The sequence below is a fragment of the Danio aesculapii genome, chromosome 8 (genome assembly GCF_903798145.1).
Source record: "Danio aesculapii chromosome 8, fDanAes4.1, whole genome shotgun sequence".
Classification (NCBI taxonomy): domain Eukaryota; kingdom Metazoa; phylum Chordata; class Actinopteri; order Cypriniformes; family Danionidae; genus Danio; species Danio aesculapii.
The window spans coordinates 45,217,482-45,243,172 of record NC_079442.1 but is presented as its reverse complement, the minus strand read 5'-3'; the positions used below and the strand labels follow the sequence as shown (position 1 = coordinate 45,243,172).

Below are 25,691 nucleotides of genomic sequence, written 5' to 3'. Positions count from 1 at the left end.
GGCATTCATGTGAACTCATTAGAAAGCACCCAAATTGCTCTGCTCCCGTTTCAGATGGATGTAATGTGCTGGGCTGGTTTATATAGAGGTTTATATAATGCTTGCTGAACACATGAGCTAAAACAGCCCTCCCTAAAAATAAATCGGGAACAACTGAAGTGCAACAAATAAAGTGTTTTTAAACGCATCACAGATCAAGCGTGCATCAACAGCACTGAATAAACATCACGCTCTGGGTTTATATGTCATATCAAGGGCAAACTGAAGTTGTGCTACTTTATGATAATGAATTAAGAACAATCTTGACCTTCTTTTAAGAGTTTTATTTCACTGTGTTATTATATTATTATAAGAATTGTATTTTATTTTAGTATTATATTTTTCATAACCCCTTCCAACATCAAAAATCTTGATATAACCTCTTAACAATCCCTCATTTTGTCTTGTAAACTAGTGAAAGGCACACTTTAAATACAATGAGAGTTCCTTAAGATCAGTGTTAGGGGTAACACATTACAAGTAATGGGAGATAATTACGTAACAATATTACTTTTACTTAACGCATTACTCCAAAAAATAAGCAATAATACTTGAGCTACTTTTTTGAAAATGTAATGCAAGATAATTTTTAGTTTAATTAGCTTTAATTCATTTTTAAAAAGTAAATTGCTGAATTAAAATTATAGTAGTCACGCAGTCAATGGTAGAACGTGTTAATTAATTTGAAAGCTAATTTACTTAGCTTTAATTAATTTAATTAATTTACTTAAGACAAATGGTACAAAAAGTGCACGCATTGATTTAAACTTTCAATAATCTGTATATATGGCATGTAGAATTTCTCTGATAACATTATCCTAAAAAATTACTTATTGATGTGTTTTTTAAAGGTAAATGAAGGGCATACAGTGTGTTGTTAATTGCAGAACTCCTCCATTTAAAGAAATGTAAAAAAAACTACTGAAAGAGATTAAGGCTTAGCCAGGTCAGAAAAAGTAATGCAAAAATAACTCAAAAGTAATTTAATGCATTTGTAACTAAGTAACGCATCTATTTATTTTTTTGGGGGGGGTGGGGGGCGTAACTCAATATTGTAATGCATTACTCTCAAAGATACTTTCCCCAACACTGCTTAAGATATAGCTTAAGATATATATTTTTTATATTTTAGTCATGTCATTATATACATTTATGATGTCAAAGCAGTAACTAATTCAGCATTCTATCATGTCAAAAACATTGCAAGAATTAGATGCTTTGTTTCCAGTGAGGCCTTAGAGAAACATGTTCATGCTTTTATCACCAGTATGGTGGATTACTGTAATGGACTCCTTACTGGCCTTCCCAAAAAGACAGTCAGACAGTTGTAGCTTATCCAAAATGCTGCTGCCAGGATTCTGACCAGAACCATAAAATCAGAGTATAATAATATAATGAGAAAATATCAGTTTGCGGCGGTATAGTGTCTCACTATCACCTAGCACTGTCACCTCATAGCAAGAAGGTCGAGTCGGGCTGGGCCAGTTGTTAATTCTGTATGTTTGCATGTTCTTCCGGTGTTGGCATTGGGTTCCTCCGGGTGCTCCGGTTTCGCTTACAGTCCAAAGACATGCACTATTTGAATAGGTGAATTGAATAGACTAAATTGGACATAGTAGGTATAGTAGGTGTGTGAATGAGTGTGTATAGATGTTTCCCAGTAATGGGATGCAGCTGGAATGGCAGCCGCTGTGTAAAACATATGATGGAATAGTTGGTGGTTCATTTCACTGTGATGACCCCTGATAAATAAGGGACTAAGCCGAAGGAAAATGAATGAATATCAGTTTGCAACATCAAGCAACATAGCAAGCTGTTTTAATGTCCTACGAAGTAGGACCAGAACATTTTGCTCGTTTTACCATTGATATTGTGCTACAAATATTTTGAGAATTTTGTTTTAAGCAGCTAGACATGCCATGAAAGTTTATTTTGTCTATGTGTCCGCAATCATTTCAAAGCAATGATAGTGTGACCATGAACAAACAAGTCAAGGAGAAAAGAAAAGAGAGAGCGAGAGAGATATGCAGAAAAATGAAGGCATATCCTGGGACAGAACTAAAGTCTGATATCAACAGCAGCAACGCATGCATTAGCCTGTCATACTGGAAACACAGAGAGTCAGCCAGTGGACAAAACTAGTCAGAAACATTATTATAAGCCATCTGAAGGATTGTACAGATGTGTTTTGGTTTTCTTTTTATATACCATTTGTTTTTCAATATCTTTTTAATAACTCATATAAGTATTTTGTTTGTTTTTCTGGATTTGTGCATGTATTTATCAAAATTATAATTGTGTGTGTGCATACTCCCTTTAAGACAAGTCATTTCACTCAGCTGCTATCTTTGAAACTCCTCTCGGGCAGTATGCTCGGTCATTCTGACTGAACGGGAAAACATCAAATTCTCAAAAACCAAGCTTATGATTATATCACATATTTGGAACTGTCTTATAGGTTTCATTTCTAAAACATTAGAATCAAACAAAAATCTGAATTTTTTCAAGTTTTCCAAGCTACTGTAATGCGCAGTCAAAAAGAACGAGATCACGACACCAACCTCGTTTATGGCCGTGTTACACATTATCATCCTCTGGATAATGCTTTGTCAGATCACGCTGCTCTTCGAGTAATTCACAACTTAGTCTTGATGTCAAATCTCCTTTAGAAATGACAGCAACTCTTTGTTTACAAGTTCGTGGGCGTTCGAGAAGTTGCTGTCATGTGACGTGCGTTTGACAGGACAGACTGTACCTTGCGTTAATTTCATACAAATAAAAAAAACAAAATTTTTTTATTTCAAGTGTAGTTGGTTCTTTTAAAAGTAGAGATTTTAAAATTTATGTGGATATATTTCTTGTCTCTGTGAAACAGGTATTCGCTGAGATTCCAGTGTGTTTGTTAACCACTAAACTGTCGTAAAAGCACACATATGATCCGAGCTTCTCCCTGGAAAAACATCAGTCTATATCAGTTGGCTCCTGTACTAGTAGGTGGGGCTTCATTCGCCATTTTGACCATTACACTTTTCTTGACACGTCTTGTGTATTCTATAATCTTTGGTGTGTGTGTGTGTGTGTGTGTGTGTGTGTGTGCGTGTGTGTGCGTGCGTGTGCGTGTGTGTGTATGTGTGTATGTATGCGCGCATTTACATATTATATAATAACTTTATGATTTTATTTATTGTTTATGTAATCTGCAATGCTTTGGCAATACTTGACAATTCATGCCAATAAAGCCCTTTTGGATTGAATTGAATTGTATCGAGAACAAACATCTGAATGAATGTCTGGTTGTGTATTGCATCTTATTTTATTATATAATATTTCAATAATAACCTTTTTAAATTTCATTATCTTTTTAATAATCCTATTATGATTTTTTTCTTATTAAAGTATGCATTTATCAACATTCTGTGTGTGTGTGTGTGTGTGTGTGTGTGTGTCTCTATGTGTTATATAATCTCTTGCTGATTTTATTTATTGTTTATGTAATCTACAATGCTTTCCCAAATACTGTTAAAAGTCCTGCCAATAAGACTCTTTTGCACTGAATTGAATTGAGAAAGAGATGTACAGAAATGTACAGTTGTGTGCAATACTTGACAAGTCATGTCAATAAGGCTCTTTTGCATCGAATTGAATTAATAGAGAGTAGTTTATTCTAATTTATTTTATTTATATTTGTAAATATACTGATTATTATTATTATTTATTATTACTGTTTTATCCAGAAATGTTGACTGTTAAATGTACAGTTTATTCGGATTTATTTTATTTGTATTTTTATTAGTATTTTTACTTAATTATAATTATTATTATTATTATAGTTATTATTATTATTATTATTATTATATTATATATTAAAATACTATACTACTATTTACTGTGCTTATGTTTTTAGTTTTTTTATTATATATGTATGTTCTTTTTAATGCAAACTTTATAAATGGTTTGGCAATATACTTGTCATGCCAATAAAGCAATTATTGAATTAAACAGAGAGAGTGAGAAAAAGAGGGCCGTATCATACACCCGGCGCAATAAGGCACAAGACGTATTTCTATGACGTGTTGCTATTTTCAAACCAGCGCAACACCAAATTTCCCATTTTCCACCACGTTGTTTAAATAGCAAATCCATTTGAGCCACTATGTAGACTCATGGGTGTTTCGGTCTAGAAAAGAGGTGTTAAAGCACATTGTTGGTGAGTTGCTATTTTGAGGAACTAGACTGCACAATAGACCAGCTGAGAGCAGGTCTAAAGTCCAGCGCAGAGCGCGATAGTCCTGCGCCTAGCTGACACATTGCTTAATACTCACAGGATGTACAACAACACACAAAAACCTTTACAAATGAAAAAGAATTAAAGCAATACAATACTACAAAAATTATTATTTTCTACATAAATATAAAAACCACTGCCTCCATGCCTTCTTCATCTCGGGGGGCTTTTTCAGTTAATTCATGACAATTTACTTTCTTATAATGTTAGTATTAGTAATAGTATTATTTATTATATGCATATTTATATTTGTTTTAATAAAAACAAGCTTAGATTTGCCCACCTGTCAGGTTTTAGACCATATGGGGCACAGCATGTCTATTTGGATATAACAGAGTTTTCTGACCACACTTCATTATTATTGCTCATTTACTTGTTTGCTGGAAATTAGAACTGAATTTAGAAATAGTTTTGAAACAAATCTTTGCGCTTAACAAATAAAATGAATTACGTAGGCTAATGGATGTCTGTGCGTACAACACGTTTCCTTATCCACGAAAGAGAGTGAAAGTGAAAGTAAAGAATCATTCTCGTGCTGCAGATGCTCTGTTTAACCGTTTTTTTTCGCTAGTGAAGCGTTCAGTTTTTCCACTTACAAAGTCTTCCATGTAAATAGCAAATGCACCATGGCGTGACAACTGACTATTAAAGGCAATGGGAGATGAGACTCTGATTGGTTTATTCTCAAAACACACCCATAACTCATTGAGAGAATAAGCTCAACCTTGTTAGACCATGCGCCGCAACGCAGAGCGGATTTTTCTGTCCTTAAAATAGCAAAAGTGGATTCTGACAAGCCCTTAATGCTTTTACACCCGTCGCTTTGGACTTTGCGCCTGGATCGTTAAAATAGAGCCCAGAGAGAGCAAGAGATGGCAAATGATGGATGGAGCAAAAGAAAACAACTGTGGATAGAGGGCATGAGGCTAAAAGTAAAGTCAAAAGTTGATATTTCAAATAAAATATAAGATGATATCAACTGATGTTAGAAACAGGTCACACTCATTAACCGCACAACCTCACAACAAATAGAACTGGAGCAAAAAACAATAATGAAAAAAAAATAATAAATCGAAACTATACAGGAAGTTTACAGAGAGTAAGAATGATGTGGGAAATAAAAGGGAAAACCAACAGAGAGACATTACCAGTGATACTCTGCGTAATCTCCGGCTGAGCGGTTTGTCAAACAGAGGGCTGTTGAGGCTGAATTTCTCCAGGTAGCCATCAGGAAGCCTGATATCGGCAGGCAGAGAAAGACGCTTGTTTATGTCCTGAGAGGAAAGCAGGAGAGTGGGGGGGGGGGCCATTATTAGTTAAGGCCTAAAGCTTTTGTACACTCCATAGGAGTAATAACCCATCTGGCCCGCAGGCTAGTCATCTAACTGATGGGTACCATGCCGTGGAGCATTTTCAGTACCCACAATGCACCATTAGTCACGCACAACTGATGTAACTTCAATAGCAAGAAAAAAAGCTAATGGTTATTATGTGGTACACGCTTTTAATCTAAGCAAGCAAAACGAAAACAAAGGTAAGCTACGGAAAATGGCATGTTTTTATAACCCGAACACATCATGTATTATTCACAGCTCTAAAAAAAGTGTCACATCAGAAACATCAACGTACCTCTGTGGAAATTTTGCGACCGGGGTTGTTTCTCAGACGAACTCGGACAGGACTGTGCACCTCATCGGAGGACGTGGCCGAAGCCTGATCGCTCTCTCCGTCTGAACCCATTTTTACATCCTCATGAACGATTTCTGCATTTACAGACACAACCACACACACACACAAACATTGGCACGCTATGCTGACATTACGGTTCTAATGATACTGCTAATACTGACTAAATTAAATATAACAATTGTAATCTAAATCATCAAAGTAATGCTGATGTATTATCTTGAGAGACTGCGACACTTTTAAGAAGCGTTTATATGGCTCGGAGATTCATACAACACTACTGCTCTGCTGAGGAACTACTTAGCTGCTCTGAAAGGAGATCCGTCTCATACCCACACAAAAGGAAAAAAAATAGAAGTCATTATCTTGCACTCTCATTTATTCACTCCCTATCCCATCCCCCCCATTAAACCATAACACAACCTCCCACCCCCTCGCTCCTTTCCACACACATACTCTCTCTCAGCCTGGCTATCTGTGTGTAACAGCATAGTGGTTCTCAACTGGTTTTGCTTCAGGACTCAGATTTTACATTAGGCCCCGTTTACACATTTCGTTTTTATTTTAAAACGCAAACGTTTTCCTGTGATTACACCTTCCGTCCACACTACCCCAGAGTTTTTGAGCCCCAAAAACAGAGCATTTTGTAAACGCTAAAGAGACTGTTTTGGTTTTACAACACTGCTGCTCTGATTGTGATTGTGGATTTCTCAATATTAAGTTCATTCTTGCGTCCTCTCCTTGTAAGTTCAGACTTCGCAAGTCTGATATTGAAAACAAATTACCGAGGACACATCGGGTAAATCTTCAAAGGGAACAGTGCACTTTATAACCTCACTCACATCACCCAGGCTACATTGTTTCCCTATCTTAACAATAACAAACATGATATAAGCAACTGCCTATTTTCTAGTTATTTTGATTAAACTGGTTTTGCTTCAGATTTTACATTAGCCATCAAGAGGCAATGCAACACCAAATATGAAATATTATTAGCGCAAAATTGTGCTTGCATAATTTTAATTGTCGGTAATGCCATGTAAACCCACTTTTTAAGTCTAGCAATTATGTAGTGTCTTATAACAAATTGTCTTATAATCATACGACCCTAATTGTGTGATTTATGCTTAATGACATTACAAGTCTATTCATTTGCTTGTTCACATTTTATTACAACATTGAGTGCATTGTGTTAACTGTTTGTTTGCCTAGTAGTAAATATGTATATGTCGATATATCGTGATATCTCCGCCCGCGATACATTATAGTTACTCAATCACTATTTATCTAATTGTACTAAAGATGTGAATTAATTCATCATTCTTGCACTGTAGCAGTATTTGACAATTTTTTTGTTAAATGCAACTTGTGCAAAATTGGTATGCTGCTGGATTGACTAATCTAGAGATGTCAAAAACTGCTCTCAGCACATCCACATTTTCAAGCTTTTTTGACAGAAGTGCGCTTGCATCTTGTTGCGATTCTATAAAATGTGCTGTGAATAAAAGAAATAAATCTAAATCTTTTATGCATTTTCCCCCCTTCATTTACACAAATATCTTGGATGGTTTTCCTATGATATATCGCGGAATTTCTGATATTGTATCGGGGGTAAAATATCATAATATTGTATTGTGAGTTTACCTGTGATTCCCACCTCTATTACCTTTTAAAGTGCTTGAAAAGTCATCGAATTTGTTTGAATTAGGTGCTATATATATATTTGACTGATCAACAGACATAAAACAACTCTTATGTTGGAATCTTTCTAATTTGGGTTAGAGTGAACTCAGTTATGAGTATCATAATAGTTGAAATATCTTAGCATCTTAGTTCAATTACTTTGGACCAAATTTATACATTTACTCCTGGTTTGTTTAACAAGTACACTGCCATTTTAAATAGTAGTTGCTAACAAAAAGTAGTTGCTGACAAAAAAATATATATTTTTCATACAAAAAAAAAAAAAATCATGTGCTGGGCTAAACATTCCTCTAGCATGTGCAAGTATGCGCATATTTTTATAATTTGAGAACCCATTACAATGATGAGATAAACCAGGTATGCTTAAGCATTGTGTTCTTTTAAAGATAGTCTCTTGTTATAGAACAGCAGAACTTTAACAATGTGTTTGTTGCACCCTAACAGAGCAATCACACCAGGATTCATCTTAAACCAAACTTTCCATTTAGCACCCTTTCCCTAGGGTTGCAACCTACCAATTGAGAACCACTATAAAGGTGTTTGCATCCACATTGCATTATATGAAGAGTCTAAGCTGTGCAGTAGATCTGGGAATCAATAACTAGAATATTTGGATATATTCATTTCTGTTAAAGGGACAGTTCACCCAAAAATAAAAATCCTACCATCATATAACTCACCCTTCACTTGTTCCAAACCAGTTTGAGGTTTTTTTTTTTTTGTACTGTTGAGCACAAAAGAAGATATACTGTCGAACCAGTGACTTCCATAGTAGGAAAAAAATACTATGCACTCAAAAAATAAACTCATTGGATGAACTCAATTTAATTGAGGGCAGGATTTTCATCTAATAAATTTGTTTAGCACCAACTTAAAAAACTATTTGCACTATTAAATGCAGTTGAGTTGATCCAACATGATTTGATCAAATAAAAATTTAAACACATTTGTATTTTTATTTAACTCTATTAAACTTAAAGGTCTGATAATATCATGTCTGTGTCGTACATTTCAAAGTGTCTTAGTTTTCTTTAAAGTTATCCTAAATAAACTAAAAGAGACATTTTTAAGCATGTTTCATGAGTTACAAATTCAGTTGATTAAGACTGATCTCAGAACTCATTTTAGGACAGTTATTGCTCACTGAGCAAAGTTTTTGCTAATTAAGCTGCCAACATCCTTGGGTGCTTCTGCAAGGTGGTGATCTCGAAACACAAAGCATTACATGAAACTCTTCTACATATTCAAACTAAAGTGAATATTAAACTGAATATTAACTTTCAACACAAGATATTGTCAACATTTCCCTCTCTCAATTCAATCCCACACAAAGCATGCTGGGAACTACAAATCCCCTGACCAGGTAGTTGGACCAAAACAATTTCTTCATGTTGTCCCAACACAAAACACTCAAGTTAACTTAGTAGTTTACAAATTTAAGTGGGCTGAAAATTTAACAAATAACTTGGCCAAAGAAATACAAGAATTGTGGGGATTAAGCTCATTTTAAACAGGTAGTTTGAACAAGCAGCAGTAATCGTTTTTTTTAAGTGTGGAAGTCAGTGGTTACAGATTTCCAACATTCCTCAGAATATCTCCTTTTGTACTCAACAGAACAAAACAAAAAAAAAGTCACGATTAACAGAATTTTCAGTTTTGGGTGAACAATCCCTTTAATCACATTTCAACTTCTTCCAAATATATAACCATTACATTGCTTAACTAATTTTAATTGGGGTTTCATTGAAGCAAGTTGTCCAGTGTTTCTTGTAATTAACATGTCTGTGCAAAACATTTTCAGCGTACTGCTTTGCTAAAGAAAAAAATGTATTGCATCTTGTCTCTCTATCTGTTATCCACTCTGTATCAAGCAGATTATTGGTTTAGAAGTACACAGAGAAGCTCCTTTGCCATTGCTGTCTAGCTAAAATTATATTGTTTAACAACAGGCCTTTAAAAAGAACAAACCACTTTTCTTTTTGAAAATAGGTTCATATTACAGCTCCTCTAGAGTTAAATGGTTGAGTTTTTTTTTTTTTATTAGAATTTACTGGACGACCGTTAGAAAAGTACACTCTACATAGTATGATGTGAGTAGTATGAAAGGAGTAGAATGATTCAGAATCTCCAGCCTGATCTCACGAGAAAAAGTAAGTATTTTGCTATTTTGTCAGTTTAGTGGCTAATTCGTACGAGTTTAGTCGCACGAAATTGTACGATTTTAAAAAGGAGGCGTGGCACCTAAACCCACCCATCATTGGGGGATGAGCAAATCGTACTAAATTGTACGAATTAGCCACTAAATCAAAAAGTTACGAATTGCCATGAGATTGTGTTGGAATCTCACCAGTAGTAGTAGGTCAGATACTTCTTGCCTACTGTTTTTCTAATTACTATGAATTCGGACAAACTACTCGGCTCGCATACTCTTTTTAATGCACTATTTAGGATGGAAGTAAGCCATTTCGGAGTAGAGCACTTTTAGCTTAGCTTAGCATAGATCATTGAATCCGATTGGACCATTAGCATCTTGCTCAAAAATGACTCTTCTGAGGTTACTAAGACTGTAGAAAGTCAGCCCACTAAGACTGACAAAAAAAAGATAAGGCAATATGCCTAGGAACTATACTCTCAAGAAACCTTGCTGTCATCCCATTGCTAGGCATGGGCCAATATAAGATATTAACGGTGTGATAAACTTGAATAAAAATATCCATTGGCGCCAGTAGCCTAGTGGTACTGCACGCTGACATATAGCACCAACATGGTCACAGCAACCAGAGTTCAATTCCTGGCTCAAGGTCCTTTGCTGATTCTTTCCCTGTCTCTGCTCCCAATGTTTTCCTGTCTGAACTGTCCTGTCATAATAAAGGTGAAAAACCCCTAAAAAATAATTATAAAAAATAAAAATAAAATATCACGGTTTCACAATATTGTGACTACTGCTCTAAAATATATTCTTTTTAAATGTCTGGGTAAAAAACTAAAACTTTTTCCCCCTTTGAACACAATATATTTTATTTTGAGAAACATTTAAAATATTTTGGAGTAGTAAACATGTTAGGCTACATAATTTAAATTAATTATTGACTCCTGCTGTCTTCATTTGTTTCAAAAACACAGATTTCTTTACATGTTAAAATTGCATCTTTGGAGATACTGTTGTCCTATAAATAAATAATAATAATAATAAATTTTTAAAAATCATCTTACACATACCCTAGGAACGGTATAGCAGAACAATTTGGCAGTTTTAAACCTTAACTTTTCCAAACCGCAGTATACCTTAAAAACGGTTATCGTCTCATGCCTAACCATGGCTGCAGCAGGCACAATTATATTATGCAGAGCTAATGGTCTAATACAGGGATGCTCAAACTAGGACCCGTGGGCCAAAGTTGGCCCATAGTAACCTTTGATTTCCTATCTAAGAAGAGATAGAAGAATGATGGGTATGGTTTAGAGACTGTCATTTCAAATTTAATATAACCCTTTACTTGTTTATTTTATTCTTAAGCTACAAAAAAGCGAACTGAAATGAAATGCTTTAATTTAAATGGTTAATTTAGTTTACAATTTATTTACTGTCACCTGACAGATAATGTACTTTATAAAATACAAGATAAAGACTTTTTGGTGAATCAAGAAAAGGCAGATTCTGCTTGACTAGTGTATTCAGCATTGAACTCCACTGTTATAAATATGATAATGTTTTTATTGCACTAAGTTGTCATTTTAAAAAAGTTATTCTGCATTAGTTAATACGATTCAAAGTAATGCTTTCTAATTATTTGGGATGAGAGACCACATGGGAAAGCTAGGTTGCTGCCGGAAGTGGCATTAGTGAGACCAGCAGGGGGCACTCAACCTGCGGTCTGTGTGCATCCTAACACCCCAGTATATTGATGGGGACTCTCTTTTGTTTAGTGAGCACTGTCTTTCACATGAAACTGAAGTCCCAACTCTCGGTGGTCATCAAAAATCCCAGGATGTCCTTCGAAAAAGCGTAGGGGTTTAACCCTGGCATCCTGGCTAAATTTGCCCACTGGCCTCTGTCCATCATGGCCTCCTAACCATCCCCATATCATAATTGGCTTCATCACTCGGTCTCCTCAACACCAATCAGGTGGTGTGCGGTCTGGCGCAATATGGCTGCCGTCAGCCATCCAGGTGGATGCTACACACTGGTGGTGGATGAGGAGATTCCCCCCCAATGTGTAAAGCACCTTGAGTGTGCTATATAAATGTAAGGAAATATTATTATTATTATTTATAAATATTATGAAATGAATTAGGAAATTAGCCATGGCCAACTTTAATGTAAAACAGTTTGATATATTTATGCTCAGCCCACAGCTCTCAATGATTTTTAGCCCTTCATACGAAAAAGTTTGGACACCCCTTGTCTAATCCAATATTTTGATCTATGCCAGTGTTTCTCAACCACGTTCCTGAAGAACGACCAACACTGTATGTCTCCTTTGTCTGTCACACACATTACAGGTCTTTCAGTTACTGTCAATGAGCTGGTGATCTGAATCAGGTGTGTTTGGTTAAGGAGAACTGGAAAATGTGCAGAGCTGGTCCTCCAGGAACGTGGTTGAGAAACACTGATCTATGCTAATTCATTAAAAGTGCTCCTATCAGATACAAAGATTGACTGATATTATTTAAAGATGGTACAACTCAACCGTTTGACTCTATAGGAGTCATAAATTGAGCCTATTTTTATTAAAAAAAAAGAGTGTTCCTTTAAGAGAAGTTAATGCATTATGAATTGTTTTATTAACAGATCCAATAACTGTTCAAATTCCTTACGATTCCCATCCCTACTGTGCAGCCTCACAAACACATACATCACACTGTCGTCCTGTGTCTGCATGCGCATGTGTGAGTGTGAATGTACCGAGGCGTGTGGTGTGGTTGAGATAGGAGCTGAGACTGCGGCCCAGGCTGCGTGGTCTGCGCAGGGCGCTGCTGTAGGACTGCAGGAGGGAGTGCATGCTGAAGGAACCCCCCGAACCTCTCACTGAACCCCGCAGACCACCACTGCCGCCAACTGGCATGGCCTCTGGGAGGAGGAGAGGGGAGGAGGACGACACACAGAGGAAATGAAGACGGAGGAGAAGGGGGGAGGAGGAGAAGGAGGACATAAATGTGGCAGGACACATAATGGAATGGTGCATTATGGGTAGGGAAAGAAAAAGAAGATTAAGGAACGAGTGATATGGGTGAAATGGTAAGTGTGTGATTAACAGGAAAGAAGGACGGAATCACAGGATGAGAAGAGGGGGAGGAAAAAAAAAGAGGAAATATCAAATTAAGAACAGAAAAGTCAAATTTTTAGAGCATGCTTTCATTTTTCCAAAACGGTTTCATTTCCAAAAAAATGAAATGTTATTGACTGATTTGCAAGGAACATCTTCAGTGTTAGTAAACGAGGGCCACAATTGTTAAGCAACGACACTGATAAATTCATTTTCCCGCTGCTGGTAATTGTTTCTAATGATGCTCTGCACGTTTAGAACGACACACAAGGGCATCGATTCATCAGCATATGAAAGCCGAATGCATTTCACATTTGTGCAGGCTTTGGAGAAATGCCAAAACACACTTCGACAGAAAGAGATGGATTTGCAGAGTCAACAGGATGATGGATTTGCATATGGTAATCAGAATATATATAACATGTAGATATATATAGTTGAAGTCAAAATTATTAGCCCTCTTATTATTTCCCAAATGATGTTTATCAGAGCAAGGAATTTTTCACAGTATTTCCTATAATATTTTTTCTTCTGGGGAAAGTCTTATTTGTTTTATTTCGGCTAAATTAAAAGCAGTTTTTAATTTTTTTAAAAGGCCAATATTATTATCCCCCTTAAGCAATATATTTTTGGATTGTCTACAGAACAAACCAACATTATACAATGACTTGCCGAATTACCCTAATTAACCTAGTTAACCCTTAAAAGGCTGATTTATACTTCTGCGTCGAGAGATCGGCGTGACCCATGATGCCTGCCTTACGCATAGTCGTGCATTTATACTTCTAGCATGCCAAGGGTTTCTACAGGTTTCAACAAGTTAAATTTAAGAATTTTTAAAGACCTTTTTAAGACCATTATGAATTAAATTTTAGACTTATACAAGGCTAAATGCTAAGGATTTTTTATAGAATATTCGAGTTGAATTTCGACAATTGAATTCGAAGTGAATTTTTCACTTGCCCTACCACAAAATGATTATAATTTAATACATATAATAACACAACAACAACAATAATAATAATAATAATAATAATAATAAATAATAATAATACAGTAATAAAAAATATAGGTCAGTATCCTCAGCAGTAAATAAATTGATAACTTTTAAACAAATGTTACTATAAGTAATAATAATATTATGGTTAAAAAATCTATTTTTAAAACAAACATTTTTTTGAGATTGGAATTGTTCGTGATTGTATGGGTGTAAAAGGCCAGATTAGGTAGCTACACATAAACAATCAAAATTAAGGCCTATTAAAAAAGATTTAAGACTTACAACACGATATTTCAGTAGATTTGAGACTTTTTAAGGCCTAAAATTTGGTTTTGGGATTTAAGACATTTTAAGACTTTTTAAGACCCTGCAGATACCCTGATGCTGTTCGTGTTGCTCTGCAATACACTTTACGAAATGCTAGCTAGCAGTAGGTTATGTTTCTGTGTGTGAGGTTTCTTCGTGGGTGTTTTGTTTTTTCTGAAGGCTACCTTAATGTACAAGTGGCTCAAACGCGCTCATTCAGAGTCGTGAACCGGAGGACGTGCAACTTTAATCATAAGGTAAACACAAAACAACATTTTCTATCTGGAGCTCCTTCACAGGACTCCACACTTGTAAACAATCACTTCGACGGGATCATGCATCTCTCGGTCCCGCCCACACTGGTCACAGCCAGCAAGCTGACCAATCACAGACTTTGTGCTACGCGTCATTGTAATGTCTAGTCAAGGCTGATTTATACTTCTGCGTCAAGCGCACGCAAATGCTCCGGTGCAGCTTTCGCATGGTTGCATAGCCCTCGCCGTGGCTGATGCTGACGCTGATGCGCACCTCTCAAAAAATTTAACTACACGTCACAACAACGCATGGTGTAAGCTCTGTGATTGGTCGGCTTGGTAGCGGTGAAGAGCGTGGGCAGTGCTGAGAGCCGCGAGCCTAATAGAGCAATTGTTTACAAGTATGGAGTCCCGTGATGGAGCTCCAGAAGGAAACTTTTGCTTGGTGTTTACCTTATAATTAAAGTTGTTGCACGTCCACCGGTTCCCGCCTATGAATAAGCGAGTTTTAGCTATTTGTACATTAAGGTAGCATTCAGAAAAAACAAAACACCTGCAAAGAAACTCGACACAGAAGAAAATAAAAACCTACTGCCAGCTGGCATTTCGGAAGTGTTATTGCAGAGCAACATAAACAGCATGCAGAAGTATAAATGAACGACAAAGGCGCAAGGTAGGTGCCATGGGTCACGCCGTACACTCGACGCTGAAGTATAACACCTGATTTACACGGGGCTTCAGTGTTAACGCTTGATAGCAGGCGTGTCTGAAGTTGGGGCTGATGCGATCATCATAGTAGCGTCAGCCAATTAAATTAGTCCGCAATCGGCTACTGTCTGAGCTGGTGTATTTGCACAAAGTGATCTGATTGGCTGACGCATCCCAACTTCCCAACTTCAGCAGCAAGCAACACCACTGACGCAGCACCAACGGATCCACAATGCAGTTCAGCAACATCTGACATTACCCATTCAAAGTGAATAGGGAAGCGTTGACGTTGACGCCCCGTATGAATGGGGTGTAAATCAGCCTTCAGCGCCAGCCAAGGCGAGGGCTATGCAACCGTGCAAAGGCTGCACCAGAACATACGCGTGCGATTGACGCAGAAGTATAAATCAGCCTTAAATGTCGCTTTAAGCTGAATACTAATATCTTGAAAAATATCTAGTCTCATCATGTCAAAGATAAAAGAAATCAGCTAGTAGAAATTAGCTATTAAAATGATTATGCTTAGAAATGTGTTGAAGAAAATCTTTCAGGTAAACAGAAATTGTACATGGGGGGGCTAATAATTCTGACTTCAACTGTATTATCGGCTTGGGTGAGACTGAAGCCGTTTCATTGAAACTATAGAGATGAGCAGGACTGTCAGTGCGCAGTTAGTTTGAGATGGCAAGCCATGCTGGAAGACGCATGCTGATTGGTCAGAGGGGGGTAACAGCAGGCAGGAGACAGTAGCTTAGCTCAACACACGCAGAGCCATAGCCAGCCGTACGACGGACAGATTGGCTTTAAAACTCAGTTCGATGTTTTAATGCAATGCTTTAATGTATGCATACACGGATCTCTCTCACAGGCAACACGAAGGGAGGCAGAGGTGAATGTATTTAAGCATTCAATGACGAATGGCTGAAGACACGTCCTGTGTTTGATGAAAACATTGCGTTGAATCTTGAAGCCAAATAACCTTGATCTTTCTAGTTGATTTTAATATTAATTGCATTGGAAGATCAGAAGTTTTAAAGTCAACATCACATCAAAATAGGCCCCGCTGAAAGGATATATTTCACCCAAAAATGAACATTCTGTTATCATTTACTCACATATTTTACTCACATAAGTTTATCTTCTGTTGAACATAGAAGATATTTGAAAAATGCTGGTTGCTTGAACATACTGACTTATTTTTTCCACTATGGATGTTAACCCTTTAACTACCCCACTAAGAAAAAAAATGTTTGGATTGCATTTCTTAACTCCTAATGTCACCAGTTAGCACACTCAAAGCATTTCTTTTCAACACTTCCCATAATTTCTAAAATATCAACCTCTACCAAATGGTTGATGTCAGTTTATGGTAAAAGTATCGGACTTAATACATTTACTATGAAAAACCTAAAAATATGAAGTGTAAGACCAATTTATTTTAAAAAAATATTCAGAATAAAACATTTTGGAACACTACATCACCTTTATTTTTGGAAGTATGCCTTAAAATATTTCTGATTCTCATTTAAACATGTTTTATTTTCACAATAAAGCTGCGGTCACACTAGGCTTTTCCTCCCATAGACTTCCATTCATCCGCACGCGAATGCCTCAGACCGGAAACGCAGGGTCATGCATTAAGTTTCGCAGTTCGCTGCAGTGCAAAGTTCAAGGTTGGTGAACTCTGACCTGCGAAATCGCATCACTTGACTACGTGAGACCAATCGAAGATCAAAACAGGACATCTCTGGGCAGAAATTTAAAACATGGAGCAATCGTTGGCTTTTTTTAATGTCTAAACATCTTGTTTAATCCCTTTTCGCAGCACCGCACGACAGAATTTCGCACACACAAACTCTGGTGTGACCGCAGCTTAAAACCAAAACCAAGTGTAGTAGTGCAACAGGATGTTTGTTAGATTTTTTTTTGTAAACTAACAATGCTGTGTGTGAAAGCCATTATTTTAAACAGCCACTTTAAATGACTATTTAAAACAGTAAAAACATGGTCAACCGTTTGGTAGAGGGGCAGTCAAAGGGTTAATGCAATCAGCATTCTACAGAATATCTTCTTTTGTGTTGAGCAGAAGAAACTCATAATGGTTTAAAACCACATGAGAGAGAGTAAATAAGGAGGTCATTTTCATTTTTTGGGTGAACTAACCCTTTAAATTTCGAAAGAGTTTATTCTTTAATTAAATTCATTTGCAGCTTTCTAATAAGTTAATTTTCTCCATGTTTATTGATAACCTTCACAAATTAAACTCAGATTGACTAAAAAAAACCTGCTGAATATTGTCACCTAAAAATACAATCACATTATGAACACACTTCAAAACTTTTGTTAATATCACTACTAGGCATGGTTCGGTATAAGATTCTGACAGTATGACAACCTTGGATAAAATAAATCACAGTTTCACGGTATCATGATTACTGCTCTAATAAGCTCTTTTTAAATGTCTGAGTAAAAAAACTTTTCCCCCATTGAACACAGTATATTTTATATTAAGAAACATTTAAACATTTGGATCAGTAGCTTTTTGTGGAGGTTATTTTCTGCTGGATGTATTGTTGCCCTAAAAAACAACAACAACAAAAAAAACCTTAGGAACGGTATAAGAGAAAACAGACTTTTCCAAACCGTGGTAAACCTAGAAACCGGTTATCCCATGCCTAATCACTACTACTACTACTAATAATAATAATAATAGTCTCTATTTTTACATATTTTTATTATTACTATTATTATTCTCTCTCTTCTTGTTTTTGGCTCTGATTTGTTTCCTTTTTTGGTTGATTTATTATTTCTTATTTTCGCCAGGGGTGGGTGTGATGGGTTAATAATAGAAAATGCAGTTGGTTGGTATCCTTGTCTATAACTATATATGCTAGATTATTTCCAACTGCTCAATAAAAAAATTGATCACAAAATAATAATAATAATAGTAATAATACTAAAAATGTAGTTTGAATTTGGTTGGTTGGTGTTTTAAATAGGGCTGTCACGATTCATCAATAATCATGTTCGTTAATGTGCAGGCGTGACGTAATCTGCTGCAATTAAATCATTTATTTCAGACCATTTTAAAGATGTTTCATAGCATTTCAAATGGTCTAAACGACCTAACGAACATATGGATTTACAGATATTGCCATTCATATTAAGAACGTTTACTCTGTTTTATTAGGTTGATTTACAATTTTTTTAATTTGTAACCCTTTTTTTCTTTATCATTTTGTCAAGGCCTTGTTTACATTTTTACATTTTCATGACACACTACTGAATGCCAATGTTGAAAAAGATCTTAGGTAAAAATGATAGATTTTTGCCATTACAAATAATTGATAAATTAGTCGATAGAATAACCAATAAAAATATATGTATTAGCGGCAGCGCTAGTTTTAACACTATGCATGCTTTGTTGTCTATTTCCATGGCCAGAAACAAATCAAACGCTAATTTTGTGTTAGGATTAGGGCTTTATCATATAATCTAATGTCTTCAATAACTACAAAAAATAAGAAATAAATAAATAAATAAATAAATAAATAAATAAATAAATAAATAAATAAATCGATTAAATTTGTAGTAATCTTCCTTAACACAATTAACACATCACTTCCATTTATCTGATTTGCTTAAATGTATTTTAATTAAGCAATATGCAGGTTGTTTTTATTTTATCCTGTATTTATATTATTAGCTAATGTGATTTCTGGTGAATTAAAATAAAAATCAACTGTTTAAATTTAGAATTGAATGCAGTAGCAGTAAATTAAGTTGCATTACAGTGCTAGAGTAATTGATTATTAAAATAATCCATAGCTGCGGCCCAACAAGCTCTTCTGTACACAGTTTTTAAACATGAAAGAGATAGTGTTAATAGTGCTGCCATAGGGAATTCTTCAAAAATGCATAAAGGTTATGGCAACAACGCTTTTCTGACAAGACAACTACTTAAAAACACAACACATTTGTGTATTGTTGGTTTACCCTCATGTTTCAGTAATTTCAATACAGTAATTTTTATGACCACAATGAGAATTTAGGAGTCAGTTTTAGGAGTCAACTGGAAAATCTGAAATTTCTGAAATTTAGGGTTTAAACATTTTAAATATAAATATGATCTTTAACACCATAACTATATTTAATGAAAGGTCATATAAACATTTGTTGATGATTCAGATGACACTGTATGTTCTCTGTAACACGCTGTCAGCAAAGAAAACACTGTTATTAAGATGTAAGCTCACAGCTCAGTTCAAATATAATTTGTTGTTGCTGTGGAATCAGCAGCTCCACTGAACAGCGGCACAGGAAACACTGCTGTAAAATAAATGTGTTGTATTAAAATTCATAGCTACTCTGTTCCAGATTTACAGCCCAGCTGAAGTAAAATTCACAGATCTGACAATAAACCGTGAGAGGAAATTAGCCATTTGACTAAAACTACATCTTTTAAACTCAACGTGCTGAGAATTGCATCTCTTAAGAGAGTCTGTTGACAGAAATTATGCTTTTTTTTTAAGTCTGGCCATTAGCAACAATTCTGGCAACTTTCTGCCTGCCATTATATAAAAACCTTGGAACAGATTGTACAGATGGCGCTGAATTTGAGCTGTTTTCATCCCCTCTGGTAAGAATGCGCTCACACACACACGCACAAACACACAAACACATTGGTTATGAGAGTCTGAAATATTACATGCCACAGAGTTTTCATGCACATCCCAATACTGAAAAGGAATGAGTGGCTTGGCCTTGAGATGAAACATAACTATGTTAAACTGTCTGGTTAGCTATTAATATTGTTATTATTAAGCAGAACGAAGTTTAGAATGGTAAAATGTGTTAAAGCAATGTAAAATTGAGAATGATTCTGTGAAAAGAAGGGAACTTTTGTGGAATTCTGCAAAAATAGATTCCACATAGGCTTACTGATAAGCTAATAATACAATACACTGGGGCTCTGGGATTAATCTAAATAAAACTGAAATTATGGTATGGCTTAGTGCGATTATCAAATCTCAAAGGTCATCATTTCATTTAATTAAATAAACACAGGCAGTGTGTTTTCCAGGGTTCTTACACTTCCACATCCGTTCTATTTTTCTTATATAATATTTTTTAATGAAATATAAAAATGTACGAAATGCTTTTCTTTATTATTAATTTGTAGAATTTTTAATTTAATTTTTTTTTTTAAGTAATTATTGCTTTTATTATTAATATTGTGTGCTTTTTAACAAAGAATATTTGCTAAGAAAAAAAAAACATTCATTATTTAACATTTAAAAATGAATAATTAAAAAAACAGACTGTAATAAATTTGTTACTACCCTTACTCTGTATATATTAAACTATATATGCATAAATAATATACAATAAACTACTGACCCGCTCTCCTACGGTTATTTTGCTTTTTTTTTTTTTTTTTTAAATAAGGGGTCGCCACAGCAGAATTAATCGCATATATCAAACTAATACAAACAAAAAAATTTAAACAATAAATCCAATATATTTTATTTAAATATTCATATTACAATATTATACTTTCTAATTCTGATTTATGTCTCCCTGTGTTTAACTAAAAACTAAAGTTTGATGATTAAACATCAGTTCATTAACACCAGCCCAGTTCACTAACACCAGCCCATAACATTAGTTTTGTCATTTCAAGTGTAATGTTCAATGTTTATTTTTATTATTATTTTTATCTTAAATACACTTGTAACTTTAAATTTGCATAATACAAATGTAACATTTCTTATAGTGACTTTAATAATAATAATAATAATAATCTCTTATCAACAAAAGAAAGCATAATGTTCTCTCTGTGGATTTGTGTCAAAATAAAAGTCTGATGCTTTAAGTTTTGAAATTAAAGACATTAAGACAAGCAGAAACATTACTATTGTGATTTTAAAGATGTAAAATGAAATTATCATGATTCAGATTGTTTTCAATTTTACTCTAACTTGAAACATTAACATTTCACATTTTGTTTTGAGTCAATTTATTTAGTCAAATTTTTATGTATTATTAAAAAAATTTTCCCCCAAATCATGCAGCCTTAAACAGGTAGTTCACCCAAAAATGACCTTAATGAGTTTCTTTCTTCTTTTACACACAAAAGAAGATATTCTGAAAAATGTTGAAAATCTGTAACCATTGACTTCCATAGTAGGATAAACAAATACTATGGAAGTCAGTGGTTCCAGGTTTACAGCTTTCTTCAAAACATCTTCTTTTGTGTTCAACAGAAAAAAACTCACAAAGGTTTGGAACCACTTGAGGGCGAGTAAAATAACGAGTAGATTTTCATTTTTGGGTGAACTATCCCTTTAATGGGCCATTTTCTGTGCATCACTGATCAAATGCAATTGCATCCATGTTCTGTGAAGCACTACATGTTGAATTCAGCTTTAGAAATCCAGCATCTTCTATGTGAAGCTGCAGGAGAGTGAACGCTGGCGTACCGGAATCGCTGTGGGCTCCTGTGTCCTGAGAGCTGATGGTCTCGCTCAGGCTCTTGTCCCCGCTGTTACCCCCCCGCAGCGTCAGGGACAGCTGCCGTTTGATCTTCCTCATGCGGTCCATCAGTGGGGGTAAAGGGGGCCGAGATGAGGCCGGTGGAGGGGCTGCCACTGTTCAACCCGCCCTGTCAAACACACAAGCATAATGTTTCACATTATAAAGCTGCATGATACCAGACAAAAATGACATAGCAATATTTTGTTTTTCTGCTATATACTGTATATACAAAGAGCGCAGCATAAATGAGTACGTCCCATTTTAAAAATGAATATATAGGTCATTTATTCTGGTGCATTTGAAGAAAACATGTTAAATAAACGGTTAAATGATAATAGTTTGGTCAACGAACATCTTTAGAAACAGCAAAATAATACATTAACATTCAAACTAAATATTGGAAGAAGAAAAAAGTATTTTCAAAACAGGCATTAACTTTCAATTAATCAAGCACGCCACATGCTCCAAAAGTCACATTACATGACTTCCACGTGAAACTGAGATTTGCCAATGACTGCTTGAAAGGGGGCAGGTTATGATGCAATAATCGCTTTATCTCCATTAACTTTTTTTATAAACATTGCAAGCCAAAAATCAAAATCAAAGCGCTTCCTGTGGTATCAATTTAGCATCAATACTGAGGTATTACATTCTGGTATCGTAGTGGTCCTCAACCACCAGGCCACAAACCGGTCGCATAAGAAATCATGAATTATTTCTGCTTTATTTATTATCGGAGTCTGAACGATCTTTTATTTTGAAAAAATCTTTTATTTTGAAAAATGATTGTATTCTCTCGCTTACATCTCGGTTACTTGAGCACCCAAATTTAACCCACAAGCTGCAAAATGATTAAGAAACAGACGTCTTTGGAAAGTTTCTTTGCGAAGAGGAAAAGGTGCAGTGAAGGACCCGCAAACTGCCAAGGAATGGATCCACTATCAATTTGTCAACAAATCAGGTGAATCAACCGTGTCTGTGAAAGAAGATCAACTGCTGGAGATCGCAAATGACAGGGGCCTTTTAAGGGCAGTTCATATATCACGTCTTTTCGCAAGTTCGTTTTTTCCAATGGAGGTACGTGGCTTGCAAGCGCAAGCTGTGTGACGTGCTCGCGCCTTCCAGACGCACACAGTTGAATGAATACCGAGAGCACCCATGACAAGAATTGACTGATCAGCTTCAGCTTGTATAGAATATACACATTTCGATAGACTAAGGTCCAAACCCAATTCTACCACTTAGTCCTTCCCCTTACCCCTCTTTTTGCACATTCATGTGAAGGGGTAGAGGTGTCCCAATTCTCTTAAGCTTGAAGGCGTAGGTCTAAGGGGAAGGGATAGCTAGCCATTTTAGTATTCATAACAGCTTTCGTGTTTTACAGTCATTCTTTAAAACAAAATAATACAAACCGCTAAATTTTGCTATCTATAATCCATAATAATAACTCCTGTAAGTAATATAATGTATCTATTTGTATAGTGCTTTTATTGTGTATGGCCATACACCCAAAGCACTTCACAGTCATGAGGGGGGTCTCTCCACACCATCATAGCGGTCCCACAAAAATAGAATTGGGATTGGGCCTTATTTTCTCAGACAAACACACAACACCCAAACAATGAGTTTGTAATTTTCCCCAAAAATAAAACTAAGCAATGTTTTGTCAGCTTGTCATCCTCTGTGAAAACTGTTGATGGTCACCAAGGAACCTACGAAACACAAAGGTTGGGGACCACTGAGGTATCATACCGAAACCAATATTACGGTATCGAGCCATTCCTATGTCATGCAATAGACTTACATTTTAAATGTGCCAATTAAACAGAAGCATGTCTCAATGTCTCCGAAGCATGTCCTAGTAATAATTTTAATTAACAATTTCATGAATTATTCATGTTGAGTGTCATTTGCTTCGTTTAAATCAGCTGTTTTAAACAAATCAATTGAATTAATATGTCAATGCACACACCCATAAAAATGAGCTAGAGTCTTTTTTTGGAAGAAATTACCTTTCCTGTGGTTTTGTAAATTATATTGTGGTTAGTATGCTTTACAATAATGCAACTGCAAGCAAACACAAAGGGGTATTTTCTCTGATTGAAACCCCTGATTTAATATATTCTTTTTCTGAGATAAGTATTAGCTTATAACATGGTGAAGAGATGAGATTCGGAGGACAAATTAAGCAGAAAACCTTATTAGAGTGGACGGCGCTCTACAGAGTGGACATCAAAGTGAGAGACAGAAACTGAAAATGGTTCACGGTGAGGGATCACACCTAAAATAAACAAATCATGTAGCCAACTGTAATTGCACGCATAAGAAAAAATAGAAACAACGTTTTCACACTCATCGATCTAAGCGTGACTGCTTTAATTTATAAATCAAATGCTTAAAGGATCGCAGACGTTGCAGATTCATGTCTATTTAAGTTGGAAATGAGAGGAATCCAACTGGGAGACTGGCGCAAACTGACTAATAATTGAACTCTTAGAGAGTCTTTGCAGACTCGAGCAGGAACATTCATTCACCTCAGTTCAGTGGACGTCAGTGAGAGACTGGGTATTCTCAGAATAGCACATATTACTCATGCTTATTTGTAGTATGCACAATACAGCCAGGTGACCCAGTACTACATGTGCTGAACACAACCACAAAAACCAAAACTGCAATGCACTCCACTTGACCTTTCATGTGCAGTATATTTTAAGTGGGTGAAAACAATTGACATGGGCGAAACTTAAACCAACAAATTAAATTAAGTCATGTTCAACTTTATTTGTTTGTTTAAATTTAGCTTATATAAATAGTTTCCAACCACTTACCTTAAATAAAATGAGAAAATCCAATGAGTAATTAGCAACACAGTAAATAGTATAAGACATGATCTCCAATAATAAGATGTCTGTATTGACTGTGAATTTACGAGACTTTCTGGTTAGCTTCAGGAGTGGAAGCTTTATATAATAAATAGCACAAGTAAAAAATTCAGGTGGCTCAGTGGTTAGCACTGTCGCCTCACAGCAAGAATGTTGCTGGTTCAAGTCCAGGCTGGGCCAGTTGGCTTTTCTGCATGGAGTTTGCATGTTCTCCCCGTGTTGGCGTAGGTTTCCTCCGGGTGCACCCGTTTCCCCCTACAGTCCAAAGACATGCGCTATAGGTGAATTGGATGAACTAAACTGGCCTTAGTGTATGATTGTGTGTGTGAATGGGAGTTTCCCCATTACTGTGTAAAACAAATGCCGGAATAGTTGGTGGTTCATTCCATTGTGGCGATCCCTGATGAATAAGGGACTAAGCCAAAGGAAAATGAATGAATGAATGAATGAATGAATGAATGGATGGATGGATGGAAACATTCTGGTAGTTTAGTAACTGCAAATACTATGCAAATATGTTACGATTGTAGGCTAATTAGTAATTAGTGGAATGTTAAGCTACCAGGTGAATAGCTTAAGCTACCAGCAGCTAGCAGGAGCTGAATACAAGGCAAAAGTGCCAAAAAACACTTCACGGACAAACAAATGAATCAGCTTGATCTACCAGACAACTCTGTCACCTCTAACAATGCCATAGAATATACAGTGATTTAGCATAATTTTCAAATAACACAGAGGATAATTAAACAAAAATGTTACCACTGGAAGTGAAAATGCACATCTTCTGAATTTCGTTTTAAAAATAGCTCATAAAACTGTCTATCCAATGGTCCATTTTCCACCAAAATAATAAATAAATAAAAGTGAAGTATTATTGTTGTCATCATTATTAGTGTATAGGCATATACAGTGTTGGGCGTAACGCATTACAAGTAAAGGCTGGTTTATACTTCAGCGTTGAGTGATCGGCACATGCCTTGCGCATAGTCGTGCATTTAATACTTCTGCGCTCTGTTTGTGTTG

General features: G+C 35.7%; 1 protein-coding gene across 2 annotated transcripts in view; it reads right to left on the bottom strand.

Moving 5' to 3' along the window:
- The window catches only part of cdk16 (cyclin dependent kinase 16), an 82,877-nt gene that overhangs the window by 37,755 nt on the left and 19,431 nt on the right, over positions 1-25,691 (bottom strand). Inside the window, exons 2-5 of one of the 2 annotated variants that reach the window (XM_056464052.1) lie at positions 21,732-21,913; positions 12,621-12,785; positions 5,954-6,087; positions 5,473-5,598 (exon numbers count right to left, since the gene is read on the bottom strand). In XM_056464052.1, the coding sequence (XP_056320027.1) occupies positions 5,473-5,598; positions 5,954-6,087; positions 12,621-12,785; positions 21,732-21,852 (546 nt within the window). In that variant the 5' untranslated portion in view covers positions 21,853-21,913. The remainder of the gene's footprint in view (positions 1-5,472; positions 5,599-5,953; positions 6,088-12,620; positions 12,786-21,731; positions 21,914-25,691) is intronic. The other variant, XM_056464053.1, reaches the window with a different exon arrangement.